At 44.7% G+C, this 14,670-nt stretch overlaps 2 protein-coding genes across 2 annotated transcripts; one reads left to right on the plus strand and one right to left on the minus strand.

Annotated features, from left to right (window-relative positions):
* Positions 1–1,187: 1,187 nt before the first annotated feature.
* Positions 1,188–5,122, minus strand: ALG2 (ALG2 alpha-1,3/1,6-mannosyltransferase). The gene is made up of 2 exons (XM_081066167.1): positions 4,764–5,122; positions 1,188–2,364 (listed from the first exon to the last, which is right to left on the minus strand). The coding sequence occupies exons 1-2, from the start codon at positions 5,109–5,111 to the stop codon at positions 1,462–1,464; spliced, it is 1,251 nt and encodes a 416-aa protein (XP_080922293.1). The 5' UTR covers positions 5,112–5,122; the 3' UTR covers positions 1,188–1,461.
* An 88-nt stretch (positions 5,123–5,210) lies between these two features.
* On the plus strand, positions 5,211–14,242 carry SEC61B (SEC61 translocon subunit beta). The gene is made up of 4 exons (XM_081066168.1): positions 5,211–5,568; positions 5,766–5,863; positions 10,990–11,091; positions 13,944–14,242. Exons 1-4 carry the CDS (start codon positions 5,566–5,568, stop codon positions 14,029–14,031), a joined length of 291 nt encoding a protein of 96 aa, XP_080922294.1. The 5' UTR covers positions 5,211–5,565; the 3' UTR covers positions 14,032–14,242.
* The last annotated feature ends 428 nt before the right edge of the window (positions 14,243–14,670 follow it).

The following is a 14,670-nucleotide window of genomic DNA, read 5'->3' on the forward strand; positions in this document are numbered from 1 at the left end:
CAGAACTGTTTCTTCTTTTAAAAGATTCAATATACTTGACACTCGTTTTAAAGGACTCCTTTTTGGTACGGCCATTTCATTTAAACACTCTAGTGATGCAGACTTACAGGATAAATTGCAACCGAAAATGTCATCCTCTAGAGAACCCCGAAACAGTATAGCAGTGCAGCACGAACTCATGGAACTTCTACAGTAATTTTCAATATCCCCAAATTGCAAACTAGCTGACATTTACATAGAGAAGATATACTATGTGCTACGAGTAGTTATAAGTACTTTACATATATTAATGTCATAACCACCCGATGAGGAAAGCAGAATAGTACAGTAATCCTACTTTACAAATGAAGAAGTTGAGGCACAGAAATGAAGTATTTTGCCCAAGGTTACCTAGGCTGTCCGGCTTCCAGGTCTGTGTTCTTAGAATGGATTCATGTGGAGCCTTTGGCAAGTGATCCTGTTTTTTAAAAATGAATTTAGCTTTAATGGTGTGTTGAAAAGTGCTTTATGTTTATTTGTACTTCGACCAACTGATCCATAATGAACTATAAGACTGGTCAGTGCCACCAAAGGGGTAGACTCCAAGGAAGGGAAGGTCACTTCCACCTTGGGAGATGGGTGGTGAAGGAAGGCTGCACAGCAACGGCGGAAGGGTTTAACCCCGAAGGGTAAAAAAGTTGTGTCTTCCATTTATTAGGAGGTTACCTAATACCACACCAATATGAACACAGCTGACAAATCCTATATTAGGAAATAAACCCTGAACAAGATGCACGCCACGCGTGACAACAGTCCTTCATTTCAATATCCAGTTGATTCTAGTTTCTGACTTCAGGCTTGGCTGTCATACCTACATACCGATCACGGAAGCCCAAATTTTGTATTTTATTGTCTTTTCCTATGAGAAACATCTTTTACTGTCATGTCTCAGTGTGCAAAAATACAGTAAGTCATCTTTGTAAAAAAGTACAGAGCATTCTTGCTTTGGATCCAGGCAAAGGTATGGCGAACAAAAATGTCCCAAAGGAGGACAATGAACACTTAGGGGGAGTGATTCTGGGAAGTAGTGACCCTCTTCTCATTATGCTATGAAGCCAAATGAATCAACTGTGATGATGGCACACTTAAACTATCAAAACCCAGTAAGACACAATATGACTCAAGATTTATAGGCAGAGCGGCAATAATCTAGAGAAAATACATTTATTCTGCTGAACAGGGAATCATGCCATATTTGGATGTTAACACTGATAAGACTTAGAATTATAGCACAAAAGATACCGTTTTTCTGAAAAAGTAGACAGGAAGGTGCGGTGTATAGGAAAGTGGCTCAGATTCAAGACTCAAGTGTTTTATTTGAAAAACTTTTCTACACTAGATTCTAGGTTTCTTTCATGGTTTCAAAACTGGGTCTACAATCTACAAATAATGAATGTAGCATAAAGACCTTACAAAAATCGATTATACCAGCAGTTTGGTGACATATTGGTAGAGCTGTTCTGTAAATGCTTCAGAGGAAAACTTTTCCTTCACTCTGGCTCTGCCAGCCAGTCCCATTGTGGCTTTTAAGGAAGGTTCATGGATGAACTTTTCTATTGCTTCTGAGAAGTGCATGGGGTCAGGCTCACAAAGAAACCCTGTGACGCTGTGGACAATGGACTCCAAGGGCCCGCCTGAATTAACAGCAATGACTGGGCACTGCATATACATGGCCTCCAAAGGGACGATGCCAAAGTGCTCATTGCTGGGTGTGTAAATCACACATGTGCAGCCGTGGAGGAGTGAGATTTTCTGTTTGTCTGAGAAAGACCGCAGGAAAGTCACAGACTGTTGAAGGTCAGACTGCTGAACCATTTTCTTTAATTCCTGATAGTGTTCCACGTTCTCCAGGACTCTCTCGTCATAACCACCTGCCATGATCATATGAACCTTGTCCCAATCTTGGGATGTCAACCTTCCACGCAGCTTTACTAGGGCTTCCAGTGCCAAAGTCAGATTTTTCTTCCTTTCGTATCTGTTGATGGAGAGGAACAGGAATTTCTTTCCTTCGGGGACTAGGTCGTCAAGCTTTTCAGGGACAGCTGAGTCAAAGCTGGTGACATTCAGAGATGGGTAGAGGACATTAGGGTCTATGTGAGATAGGGACCTGAATGTTTTCTTAAAAACGGCAGCTGTGAACTGGCTGTTAACCAAGATGCAGTCTGCCATGCCTGTGGTGTATTCCTCTAACCAGTCAATCGGGGCCCTGTACAGGCGTTTAAGAAAAGAATCTCTCCTGGTGAGAAGCAGATCTGGGAAGTGACAATAAAACAGAATCTTCTTACGCCGCCTGGCCAGCTTGAACACTGGGATACACGCAGACACCTAGCCAAAGCAAAAATCAACAACAGATAAGGTGACTGGTCAACTAAACTTCAACTAAATCAAAAGCACAGATATCCACCCTGCCTGCTAGTCTGTGGGCTCCTCATGATTCCACTATGTGTTCCCCTAGACTCCCACCCAGTACAATGCTTGGTGTATGGAAGGCTGGTAGACGTGTGCTAAATATTTACAGCTGCAACTCCACGTCCAGTGGTTTCCTCTAGAACAGCACTGTCTAATGGAAATAAAAATCTTGTAACCACATTAAAAATGTTTTAAGGGTTACGTTAATTTTAATATATTTCATTGATCTAAAATATTACCATTTCAAAATAAAATCAATGCTAAAAAAGTTAATGAGATACTTTACTTTTTGTACACTAAATTTTTAAAATCAGGTGTATACTTTATACTTACAGCACATCTCAGTTCAGACCAGCCACATTTCAAGTGCTCAGTAGCCACATGTGGCTAGTGGCTGCCACACTAGACAGAACAGCTCTAGGATCTTTCTCCTCCTGAGGAACTCAATGAATGAACTATACATAGTAGTTTAGAATGCAGGCTCTGGAGTCAAGATTGCCAGGGCTTGACTCTCAGCTCTACTGGCTAGCCGTGGGACCATCAAGTCATCTACCTTTCTCTGGGCCCCCGTTTCCTCTTCTGTAACATGGTGATAATTATAGAACCAAAAAGCCTATATGGTTTGGAACATGTAAGACGCTTGAGAATTTAGCACATAGTATGTGCTCAATAAATGTTAACCATAATCATTACTGAGCATGAACTACATGCTGGCATTACTAGACTTTCCTGTTGAGTAATCTTTACAAACCACTTAATCTCCAGCTCACTTAACACCTGAAGGAGGTGAGCTTTGTGGATACTGAGGGATTTATCCAAAGCTACTCAGTTAGAAAGTAGCAGATACACGGAACTCGAATCCAGGTATCCTACTTCTGAGCTCAGTTTTTTTCTCTCCCTGTGGCAGTCTCAGCTGCCTCATGCTTATTGACTAGTTAGACATGCAGAATGTCTGGTAAATTTTCACATTCTTAAAAGAAATAGCTTCCACACAAGCAAGGATGATCGAAAGTAACTCAGGAGTAATAATTAAAGAAACAAAAACACCAATGTGATAGCACTCCCCCAGATCAGTTTGGCAAAGATTAAAATGGCTGATAACATCCAATGTGCCCAAGAGAACGGAGCAACAGGCTCTGTCATGCATGTGGGAGAGTAAAGCGACAGAAGCTCTTTGGAAGGCAAATTGGGCAATAGCTATCGACACCGACAATGAACAATTCTTTCACCTACTCATTTTACACTCAAAGGACATGCCTGCAGAAGTACAAAAAAACAGGTACAAGGTGTTCACTACGACAATGATCCATTCACAAAAACCGGTCACACGGTTGGAATGTATAAATTATGGTACAGTGAGAAAAAAGTGGATTTCCAACCACAACAAAGAACGAAGTGAATCTCTAACGTTGATACATACGGATATCCCAAATAGAAATTTTTGGTGGAAAAAAAGCAAGTTGTCCAACGGTACGGTGTGTCGTAATCCTAATTATTACAAACACGGTTTATTTATGAACAGACACACACGTGCTGGTGCAGCCCGAGACAACGTCTGCAAAGACACAGGGGACTGTTAACAGTGGCTACCGTTAGGGAGTGGAACTGGCACGGAACTTTTACGAAATTATTTGACGTTTTAGTTCTAGTAAATGTTACTTTTTAAAATAGTACTTCTTTCGGGGGGTGGTGGGGGTGGTGGTGGCGGGGGGGACGTAAGGAGTGTTGCCCGGCCAGGGCCCAGATCCAGGTGGGCATTCTCCAGCAAGAGAAAGGATCTGGACTTTTCTACAAAGACTAACGGGGAGCCGTGTTAAAAGTTTAAATAGGGACACGATACGTTTAGCTTGGTGTTTGGACACGTGACCCTGCCGAGGAGGAGGGGGGCCGGCTGCCAAGGCCACACACAGCGGGATGCACGTGGCCGAGACGTCGCGTCCACGAAAATAACGCGAACCGGGAGGCCAGGAGCTGCCCCTAAGTGAAAGGCGGCTGGAGACGGACTCCTCTAACGACTGTGTCTCTGAGAGCGCGCCCCCAGGCCCACCGGCTTCAGGATCACCCCAGGAGCCAGTCTGAAAATGCAGAGTTTGGGGCCCCCCCCGCGCTCAGGGTGCGAGGGCGGGGCCCGTCCCGGGCAACTGTAACGTGTCCACACCCGGGTCCGAGACCCGCAGTCGCTCCCCGCGCTGAGGCCTCCGGCTCAGCCCCAACCTTTCCGCACCGCCGCGCGGGAAGGGGCAGCCCGGCTCCTGCGGTGTGCCCCGCACAGTACGCAAAGGCGGCGCGGCGAGGGTCCGGCCACGTCGCCTCACCTGGTCGCACACGACCACGTCGAAGTCTTCGTCGCCGAGGAAGAGCACGTAGAGCGCCAGGAAGATCATGCGCACGTAGGCGCAGACAGCGGCGCCGCGGCCGCCCCAGCCCAGGCCGCGCGGCAGCCAGTCTCCCGCGCAGCGCACCGGCAAGTCGCGGCTTTCGGCGAAGCAGTGGCGCGGGTCGTAGTGCGCGGTCCAGATCTTCACGCTGCACCCGCGCGCCTGCAGCGCCAGCGCCGCGTCCAGCACCAGCCGCTCGGCGCCGCCCACGCCCAGATCTGGGTGCAGGAACAGCACCGACGGCTTGGGACGCACCTCCCCGTCCTGAGCCTGCTTCTCCGCCATGGCCCGGAAGTCGCGCCGGCGCCCCGCGCCCTGAGGGCCGGGCACGCGCGCTCCGCCCCCCGACGCCCCGCCGTCCACGGCCGGGCTGACGGCGCGTGCGTCACTTAGGCCACATCAGCGCTAATGTGCGGGCGCCTGGTAACTGCCGGAGAAAATTTCTCGTCTGACGAAGGCTATGTACTCACCTGGGTAGGGATGGACGTCATGAAGGAAGCTGTCGTCCAAAGTAAGGAGACGGCAGGTCTGTACTTCTCACGTAGCAGCTGAGCAAGTCGCCGGTAGCACCATTTGTACAGGCATAGAGTGGGACGACCCAGGCGTCCTTGGAGTCGGCGAGGACCCCGCCAGCAGCCGGGGGCGTGGCCTGCAGCGGTTCTCCGGCTGCCGGGCATCCGAGTGCTCCGCCGCTTGCCGACAGCCTGCTGCCGCCTGCTGCCGCCCTCCAGCTTCCAGCATGGTATGGCGACCCGAGCTGTCCCTCCTTGCTCCCCGCCTCTCCCAGGCGCCCGGCTTCTACCTTATGCCTTGCTGTCCTCCCGTGGCGCCCTTGCTTTCCCCACCCTCCCGTGCAGGCGCTGCTGTCGGCTGTCAGGACCTGGGGTTCGGGGGCCCGGCGGGCAGCGCTCACTTCTGTCTCCTTGTCTCCCCCAACAGCCTGGTCCGACCCCCAGTGGCACCAACGTGGGCTCCTCCGGACGCTCTCCTAGTAAAGCGGTGGCCGCCCGGGCGGCGGGTTCCACGGTCCGCCAGAGGTAAGGATCCCTGGGACCCCCGTGGCTGTGGGCTCGGAGAGAGGGGGCCCAAGGATCGCCTCGCCCCGAAAAGGAGACCCCGGGATAGTGAGAGGCACGAGGGCGCAGTGGGCCTCGGGTGATGTGGCGGGTGGGGTAATGGCCTTTCGGTCGTCGGCGTCCCGAGGGGGCGGTAACTGTTTTTTTCCGCCTTGCACAGTGTGGGGCGACCACTTAGAAAGGGAAAGTTCCATTGGAACAGGGTCAGAGGCAGCTTTGAGAAAGCGGATGTCACTGCATTGGTGCCTCTGGACTCACATTTCTCCCCGAGGTCCCACACCCACGCCGTCTGACGTGACTCAGTCTTGGGTCACCCCAGCTCCCGCGCCATCCCCAGTTACGTTTCCGGCACGCCACGTGGCGCTGATGTGCACTCCTGCGGCCAAGGCCAGAACTTCAGCGTCATCTCTGATTTCTCTTGTGCTCTGTCTCTAGCCAGTCACGCGGCAGACTTTAAATTGTACGTGAAAATCTTCTCATCGTTTCTTTCTGTCTCCATCTCCTTCCCTCGTGTAGCCGTTAAGGTCTCTCACCTAGACGTTTGCATTTTCACCTAACTCTTGTATTCACCAGGTCGGTTCCATTCCGATCCATACTGCGCTCTGATTCTTATGCTCTTCTGCTTAGTTCCTCTGTTAGTTTCTTTTTGCTGCACTTTTTTTTTTCTTATTTTTATTTTTTATTTATTTTATTTATTTTATTGTTTTTTTATAGTTTTATTTTATTTTATTTTATTTTTACATCCCTCACACCGTGAACCCCCCTTCCCCCATCCACCACCACCCCGACCTCACACTTTTTGCTGCACTTTTTAAAAAAGAGCGATACAAAGATTCTTGGTGATTTTTACCCCCAGCATAAAAACCTCTCTTATCTGTCTCTCCTGTGATAGCAAAAATGAGCTTATTACTGTTTTCTGAACTCACTAGACACCCCATCCCCCCCACCCCCCCACAAATTTCTATTTATTCTCCCAAGACTACGCTGAGAGGTTATTTCCTCTGAAGGCCTTTCCTGACTCCAAAAGCAGCAGTAGCTACTAGTCTTCCCTGTTGATGCCAAAGCATCTCATTCATATCATGGCAATAGCGTGTATTTCTGTATTTATTTCCTTCATTAGACTTGGATAGAAACTGCCTAAGTCGCTACTGTGAAGCCCGGCACAATAAATGATGAATGAATGAAGGAATCAAGCTACCCTGTTGTCTGGGGATTTTTGGAGGAACTAGTGGGGTTTTATCTAGAGAGAGTAAGACCTTGAAGGAGGATACATGAAAACTGTTCATAAGGACTTGAAGAGGGACGAAGTTTTTCTTGTTAGCTACAGTAGATAAATTTAAAACTGATAATTTGAACTTTCACGAGGCAGATTTCAGCTTGGAGGAAAGCAATTGTGATAGAACTGTGAGAAATGATAAGATTATCCTGAACGGTTAAGTGTCCTTGTCATTAAGATGTTCGAGGGAAGGCTGGGGTGGACCAGCTGGAAAGTGTGTCAAGCTGTGGTTTAGGTTATATGGGTTTGGATTGCTGTCCCATTTCTGCTCTGGATATCAGAGATTCTTTGTGCTGGAATGGAAAACATGTTCTGTAGGTACAGTTCCTTGGGCAATGGGCCTACTTAATAAAATTGGTAAAACTGTGGCAGGGCATTTTGACCATCTGAGAATTTTTAAAGGAAAAAAAGAGAAATCACATGTTTATCAAATATAAATAAGATAACAAAATAACGTATTTACTTAAGAAAAATGAAATAACTGCTGTCTGATTGAAATGGGGAAATTTAAACATTTGAGGACACAAGTATTTGTGGGTGTTGATATAATCTTTTAGTGTTCAGTATGGCTGGGGCTGGTGTAACTAGACAAATCATTTTTGTATGTACTGAGCGATTCCGTAGTGTTCCCTTCTAGAATTTTGGCACTCTTTAAGTGTTACTGAATCAGTGTAATGTAATAGGTATTGGCTGTCTAAGAATATATTTCTGCTTTGTAAGTCTGTATGAAAAAATTGAAGCTAATAGTTTAAAAAGTTACAGATAATGCTTGGACTATGTAGTCTGCATTTTGCACTCTCTCTCCACGTTCAATGAAGTAATAAAGGTAGTACCTTGGAGAAGAAATGGTATGGGATTTAAGGTCAGGTCGAGGTTGGAGTCCTTGCTCTTTTTAATATAGTATAAAAGGAAACTTCCATGAGGATGAAAAGGAGCAATAATGCATTCTCAGCTGTAAAGCTGTAAAATGCTCCACCGTGTTCAAGCAGGATTAATGGGAATCAGGGATAGTAAGATGATGGACTAGCCAGGGATATTAAGATAGTCATCAAATAGTTACTGAGGGAACATGCTAGGCACTCTCCGGCTCTGAGGGTGTATCTATGAACAAGATAGGCAGGGTTTGGCCTCATGAACCTTAATATTCCAGCGTGGGAGACTGGAAGCAAGTAAAAAAATAATGTAGGCAAGAGGGCGATGAAGGCAAGTAAATCTGGGTGGGGGATATAGAGTGGTGGGGTTAGGTAGGGTGTTGGTGGATAGCTGTTTTAGATAGGGTGTTCAGAGTAGGTGACATTTAAGTGGAGACCTGAAAGAAGCAAGGGAGCAAATCACGCAATGGTCTGGGGAGGAATAGGCTTCCTAGACAAAAAGAGTGGTTAAGTGTAAAGATGAGGTGGGAATGAGTTTGGCTTCTTTGAGGAACAGCCAGAAGGCCAGCATGTTAGAACAAAGTATGTAAAAGGGCAGTTGTGAAAACCATTGTGTTAGGTATAGAAGGAGGGAGGCAGTTACACAGTGGCCAGAAAAAAAGGGTAAAATAGACCCCAAATAGAAATGTAAGAGATTAAAATGGGCTCTATTAACCTCTGCCTACTTCCCATTTGGGGGAGGGGAGACATTTTGAGAACATTTTGGTATTTCTAGGAACCCTGACTTTAAAATCCTCTTCTGTGTTCCATGTACCAGCAGATGTAAGAAATCTTACGAGGCCGGACTGATTCCTTCAGAGCTCCTGTAATTCCAGGAGACTTTGAAGACATGACCTGGAGTTTGGAGGTTGTGGGAATAGTGGAAAGTGCATGGTTCCTAGTCTTAGCTCAGCCCATGATGTACCATGTCCGCACTGGGTTTACCATCTAGCTCAAGTTCCCTTTAGTAAACAAAGAGGAAAATTTCAGGTACCTACCCCACCAATTAAATGATGTATATCTCTGTATGTGAAAGCTCTTCTAAGAATTACAGAATTACTCTGTAAACCCCTGTACAGTGTGTTTGCTATTTCCAATCAGTCTTTCCATAGAAACAGTTACACAGATGGAGTTGTAAGTTCCTATGCCACCACGCAACACATAATTAATGTGTCTGGAATATAATCTTTGTAACATAGTAGGCCCAAGTCACTGCTTGACACTGATTGCTTTCAAAGTTCTAGCATGTACACAGCTCTTTTGCTGGAACCCAAACTGTAGCCAGGACTCCACGCTTCCATTCCATGCAGCAAGGCAAGCTCCCTGAATTCTAACCAGTGCGTCTTGCATTAGAGTGTGGGGTGAAGGCCATGACAGGGTGATGAGAGGTGGGAATTAGGACCAGAATTGGGAGGGCAGTGAGCAGAGATGGGGAGGATAAGGTTTTCACTTCTGGTTTCTCCCTATATGCCCTTCTTTTTCCAAAAATTCAGAATCAGTAGCCCATAGATAATTGGAATGGGATTTTAAGGGATGGTATACTGGGATTTGGTTGATGGTTAGGGGGAGTGTGGGACAGGGCTTTCCATCTCTCCTCTTCCTTTCCCCTTACCTAGGATTTCTGAGTTGGTGGTAAATGGGCTGAAGATTTCTTCTGACTTCTCTCACACTTACTACTTACTCTCGTGGTGTAGCACTCTAGCACTGAGGTGAGAGGAGAGACGGGATTGGAGTCGTGCTGCACAGGAGAATAGTTGATGAGTGGGGTGTCCCTTGGGACTGAGGAGAGGACGGCAACGGTTCCCTGGGCCTGTTCCTGGTCAGTGGCGTATGTGCTGTTAGGCAGCTTCTTTGCCAGCACTGCCTACATCACACAGCTCATGTCACAAGCCTTTGATCCCCTCATGAGGGATCCATTTAGATTGGGGGTTTTCTGCACTTTTTCACATCCTACCTCTCTGTCTAAGATCTATGGTCAGTCTATCAAAATAGTAAAAACAGTACAAATTTTTTTTGTAAAATGTGTTTTCATTTTGGGATCTGGATTACAATTAAAGCTTAACGTTTTTTGTCTCTTGTAGTCAATACAGTAATTTAAAAACATTTTAAAGTAGTCCTTTGAATATCAGATTATAGTTGACCCTTGAACGGTGTAGGGGTTGCCCCCCGTGACCCTCATTGAAAATTCACAGGTAACTTTGACTCTTCAAAAATGTATGTACTAATAGCCGACTGTTGATTGGAAGCCTTACAGATAACATAAACAGTTGGTTAACACATATTTTGTATGTTATATGTATTATGTAATGTATTCTTACAATAGAATAACCTAGAGAAAAAATGTTATTAAGAAAATTATAAAGAAAATACATTTATGGTATTTATTGCGGGGAAAAACCATATCAGTGGACCCACACAGTTTAAATCCATGTTGTTCAAGGGTCAACTATCTAGGTTCAGGGCATTTTAAAACAGGGGTTTATTACTTGACTTCACAGAATTCCATGTGAAGAGAAATTGAATGGTCCAAATGCGGTGGCCCGTATGTGTGGTCTAGTGGAAGGGCTCTGGAGTCAGAACTGGGTCCACAGCCCAGCTCAGGCACCTGCTGGCTGTGTGGTCTTCGGCACATTGCTTAACCTTTTTTAGCCTCATTTTCCTTACGTATCAAACGGAAATGGTAACTACTCTCCAGGGTTATTGTATGCATTAGCACGTGACAGATACTCAGTTCATAGTGGTTATGACTGGTGGGGTAAAAGCAAGAATTTGGGGTGTACTAACAAAGAAAAGTTTTTTTCATGTTTTGGTTCTTTAACAATGTGTTGGTAGCATATGTTATGATGCCATTATAAGGGTTTCCAAGAAAAGGCTGTTTGTAACATTTTTTTCTCTTACAGGAAAAATGCCAGCTGCGGAACAAGGAGTGCAGGCCGTACGACCTCAGCTGGCACTGGGGGGATGTGGCGCTTCTACACGGAAGATTCGCCGGGCCTCAAAGTGTAAGTCTCAGGAGCAGGCCTTGTGTTTCTGTCCAGCACCACAGAGCCGGTTGGCAGCACCGTCTCTGCCACCAGTGGTGCTTGCGTTGATGAAATTGACAATACACAATAGCTTCATTTGTGCCAGGTGAGCTGGCTTTGGTTTGTCTGTATACCAACCAATTGATTTAGGGCCTGGAATGACATCTCTTTATGGATTGAGTGAAAGCAAGGGAAGATCTTCATCTAGCTATGTCAAAATAAGTTATGGGAACAGAGAGAACTGGCAAGAAAATTGCTTAATTAGATGAAATTGCTCTTCATTTGGTGTTCTTGTCCCATGCTAAGAAATAGGAGTAACCATTTGAATAGGAGTTTTGATTTTTCAAAGCTCTCCTGGAGGTATAAGCTGATGGTGTTACAGCCTAATGGAAGTTGCTGCATTAGGCTGTGTTACCAAAAGTTTTTTGGCTTCTTTGCCTTTCCTGGGTGGTGAGTAGACCCCGGAGGGTGAACATACCACTTTCCAAGTTCTTAGGCCTCAGAGTGCTCATTCGGTGATAGGAAATGGGCATCTGGGGGACCCCTGTCCCCATGCCTTGCCCACCTCCCTTTCCAGGGTTGCTGGTACTGTGTAGCAGACCTAATCCCACAGGTTTCTGGTCCAATAGGGTACAAGATGCCACTGCTTCCTGCTGCTTCCTGACTAATCCCAGTGGATGAGGCACTGGAATAATGACAACTTGCATAGCACCATAGGCTCAGAAGGTCAGGTTTAGAGAGGGAAAGTTATGTGCCAGATCAGCTAGCAAGAACCGAACCACATATTCTGACTCTTCAATCCCGTGCTCTTTCCACACTACCTGGCTGGAAGAAAAGAGACCAAATGAGATTTATTTGGATTAGTTTGATTTCCTTGACCAATAGCTTGGCTTGGATCACAAATTTAGTTTCTGAAGACTTCCCTAGAATTCTTGAAGACCTGTGTGGTAAGATGAAATGTATTTAGGAAGTAATTCTTGGGGTTGGGGAGATGTAAGTTGGTAGCATTCAGACAACCTTGTGGTCTTTGTTAGAGGGAATTTTTCTGAGTTTCAGAGAGAAACTTTGAAGCCCCTTGCCCCTTAGAGTATCCATGAGATTCATTTTAAACCCTTCTCAAGAAGGTGGTAAGAGCTGTTCTCTCCTGTGGGGGAGTCTGACGTGCGCTTGCTCTGGGTTTTCTGCTGTTGTGCAGCCAGGCTTGCTTGTTGCTACTGCTTGAGTATTCCCAGGAATCGATAGAAGCTGTTCCTTCAGGTGTCATCAACACAGTCTTATCACACCAGGGAGAGAGATTTTTGGTGAAAGGACACAGTTGGGAATTTGTATTCATAAAACCACATCTTAGAGCAGTCAAGTAACATCTAAGAGCTAGTTGTTTGCTCTTTGTAGGAGTTTCAAATTTTTTTCAGGTTGCTAATAGCATTTCCTGAGAGCTGCTTATAAGCCTGCATTGTGTGTCTATTATTTAATACCTCAGTAACTCTATGAGAGAGGTACTGTGATCATTCCTACTTTACACACTAGGAAACGGGCTTCGAGAAGGTAAGTAATGGAACCACAGTCACAGCGCATAAGTGATAAAGGTGGTTTCCAAACTCTGGCACTTGAACTCTGACAGATGCACTCTCAGCTTTATGCTCTATGGCTGATGTTCCTCTAACGTGGCTTTAAACGTTATGACCAAGGGGGCATGATCAAGGGCAAGCTACACGATGAAGATCTCTTCCCGGTACTCTTAAATTTGTTTGTGCCTGGGATTGTACAAATTTTGGAAGAACAAAAGAGTGTAGCGTGGACATTGATCTTTGTGTATTGTTTATTGTCCACTCGTGGACTCTGTTAGCCCGCTGCACCCCTGGGTTACTCCGCTGCCATAATTGTAAAGATTTCTGGGGTCTTTTCCACTGTCCCCTCCCTAGTTGTAGCTGAGAGGTGAAGTGACATCTTGAATTTTCCAAAACCAGTATTGTCAGGAAGAGTCAGAAAGGCGGGGCCTTTAACATTTTGCTAAAGTCAACATTTGCAGGTTGTGTAAAGTTAAGGAGTTCTCCCCTTAAGATACCTATGTACTAATTTTCAACTTGAAAAGCATTTGATTCAGAGAAGGGCTGATGAGTAAAACTGTATTTCCTTCATACAATAAACACATAAGTATAAATCAAACTTACCACGTGTTGCTTAGAATGTTTGGTCCTTGAAGATGGGAATCTTAAAGCAGTAAAATGAGCAATATGTGTGGAATCAGAAAACTCGAGTTCACATCTCTCCTTTCATTCTGATTGTGTGTTCTTAGGCAAGTGATAGTCTCTGGCCTCAGTTTTCCATATTTATAAAATGAGATTAATATTTGTTTCGCCTGAAATGGGATCATATATTTGAAAACAGTTTGACTTACAATGTGATTCTCATCTTTGTATGCCTAGTATATTGTAGTTAGACAATATAGGTTTTCTTTAATAAATCCTAATTTAAAATGAAAGTTTGATAATTGGATCATTTGCACTGAAAGAATTTTGGGAGGTTTTACCTATTTTTTCTTATGGAAAATGTCAAATACATGAAATTAGAGAGACTATATATTTGCATATATTTTAGTATGTTTTACTAAAAGATAAGGATTCCTCCTATCAAAATAACCACAATGCTGTCACCACACCCTCAAAATATCCACAATAATAATTTGGGAATATTTTAAAATAATGTAAATAACATCCTTGGGTGAGTTGGAGGTGCTCTCCACCCCCTACCCCCCTAGGCAATCTGTAGTATTGTAAAGGTAACACTGTATTCTTACTAAAAGTAAGCACACCTTCTCTTCTTATTTTCAGTGGCCCTGTTCCAGTGTTGGTTATGAGTCTTCTGTTCATTGCTTCTGTATTCATGTTGCACATTTGGGGCAAGTACACTCGTTCATAGATTTGGCTACATCCATCTATGTGTCTATCATCTGAAGAAGAAGGAAGAAAAAAACCCAACATATCTTGGACCAAAAGCATAGTGGTTTTCTGTTCATGAGAAAGACATTTTCTGTAAGCTTAACTGTTTTCCAGGGAACTTAATGAGAATTGGTTTTAAGGAATCAATGTTTTTCTATGGCTAATAAACTTTTTAATTCATTTATACCAAGTCTGATTGTTGATGCCTGACTGCTAGGGCCCTTAGTCTCTCTGCCTTCTGATGACAAGTAAATATGTAGATAATATGTCTAAACATGTCTTGTGGAGATTGTTTTCTTTCTTGGATTGACAGTTCATTATATGATCATGTAATCATTCAAGTCTGAAGTACTATAATTGGCATTGGCTTATTTTCTTCTAGGTATTTCTGTTCTGATTGTCATTTTGGGTGATCTGAGGCTGTCAAGAAGTGTGCCTGTGATTCTTCCATCAGGCAAATCCGTTCAAAGGCACTTGGTACTCAGGGAAATAGTCGTAGAAGTAATAAGTCAGAAATCTTAGATGAAATGTTTGCTCATTCTGTTATTTGTCTCTAAAACCATAGATAATATTTTTGCCTCTTTTCTCTCCCAGTTCTTAATTCTGTGAGTGTAGACCA

This window comes from Rhinolophus hipposideros (assembly GCF_964194185.1).
Source record: "Rhinolophus hipposideros genome assembly, chromosome: 11".
Taxonomy (NCBI): domain Eukaryota; kingdom Metazoa; phylum Chordata; class Mammalia; order Chiroptera; family Rhinolophidae; genus Rhinolophus; species Rhinolophus hipposideros.

What these genes read in the sequence shown, in the direction of transcription:
- ALG2 (XM_081066167.1), bottom strand. Translation starts at nt 5,111, where the DNA reads ATGGCGGAGAAGCAGGCTCAGGACGGGGAGGTGCGTCCCAAGCCGTCG. An exon ending in ACGTGGTCGTGTGCGACCAG is followed by an intron (nt 2,365 to 4,763) that starts GTGAGGCGACGT and finishes TGCTTTGGCTAG; the next exon opens with GTGTCTGCGTGTATCCCAGT.
- SEC61B (XM_081066168.1), top strand. An exon ending in GGTTCCACGGTCCGCCAGAG is followed by an intron (nt 5,864 to 10,989) that starts GTAAGGATCCCT and finishes TTTCTCTTACAG; the next exon opens with GAAAAATGCCAGCTGCGGAA. An exon ending in GATTCGCCGGGCCTCAAAGT is followed by an intron (nt 11,092 to 13,943) that starts GTAAGTCTCAGG and finishes TCTTATTTTCAG; the next exon opens with TGGCCCTGTTCCAGTGTTGG.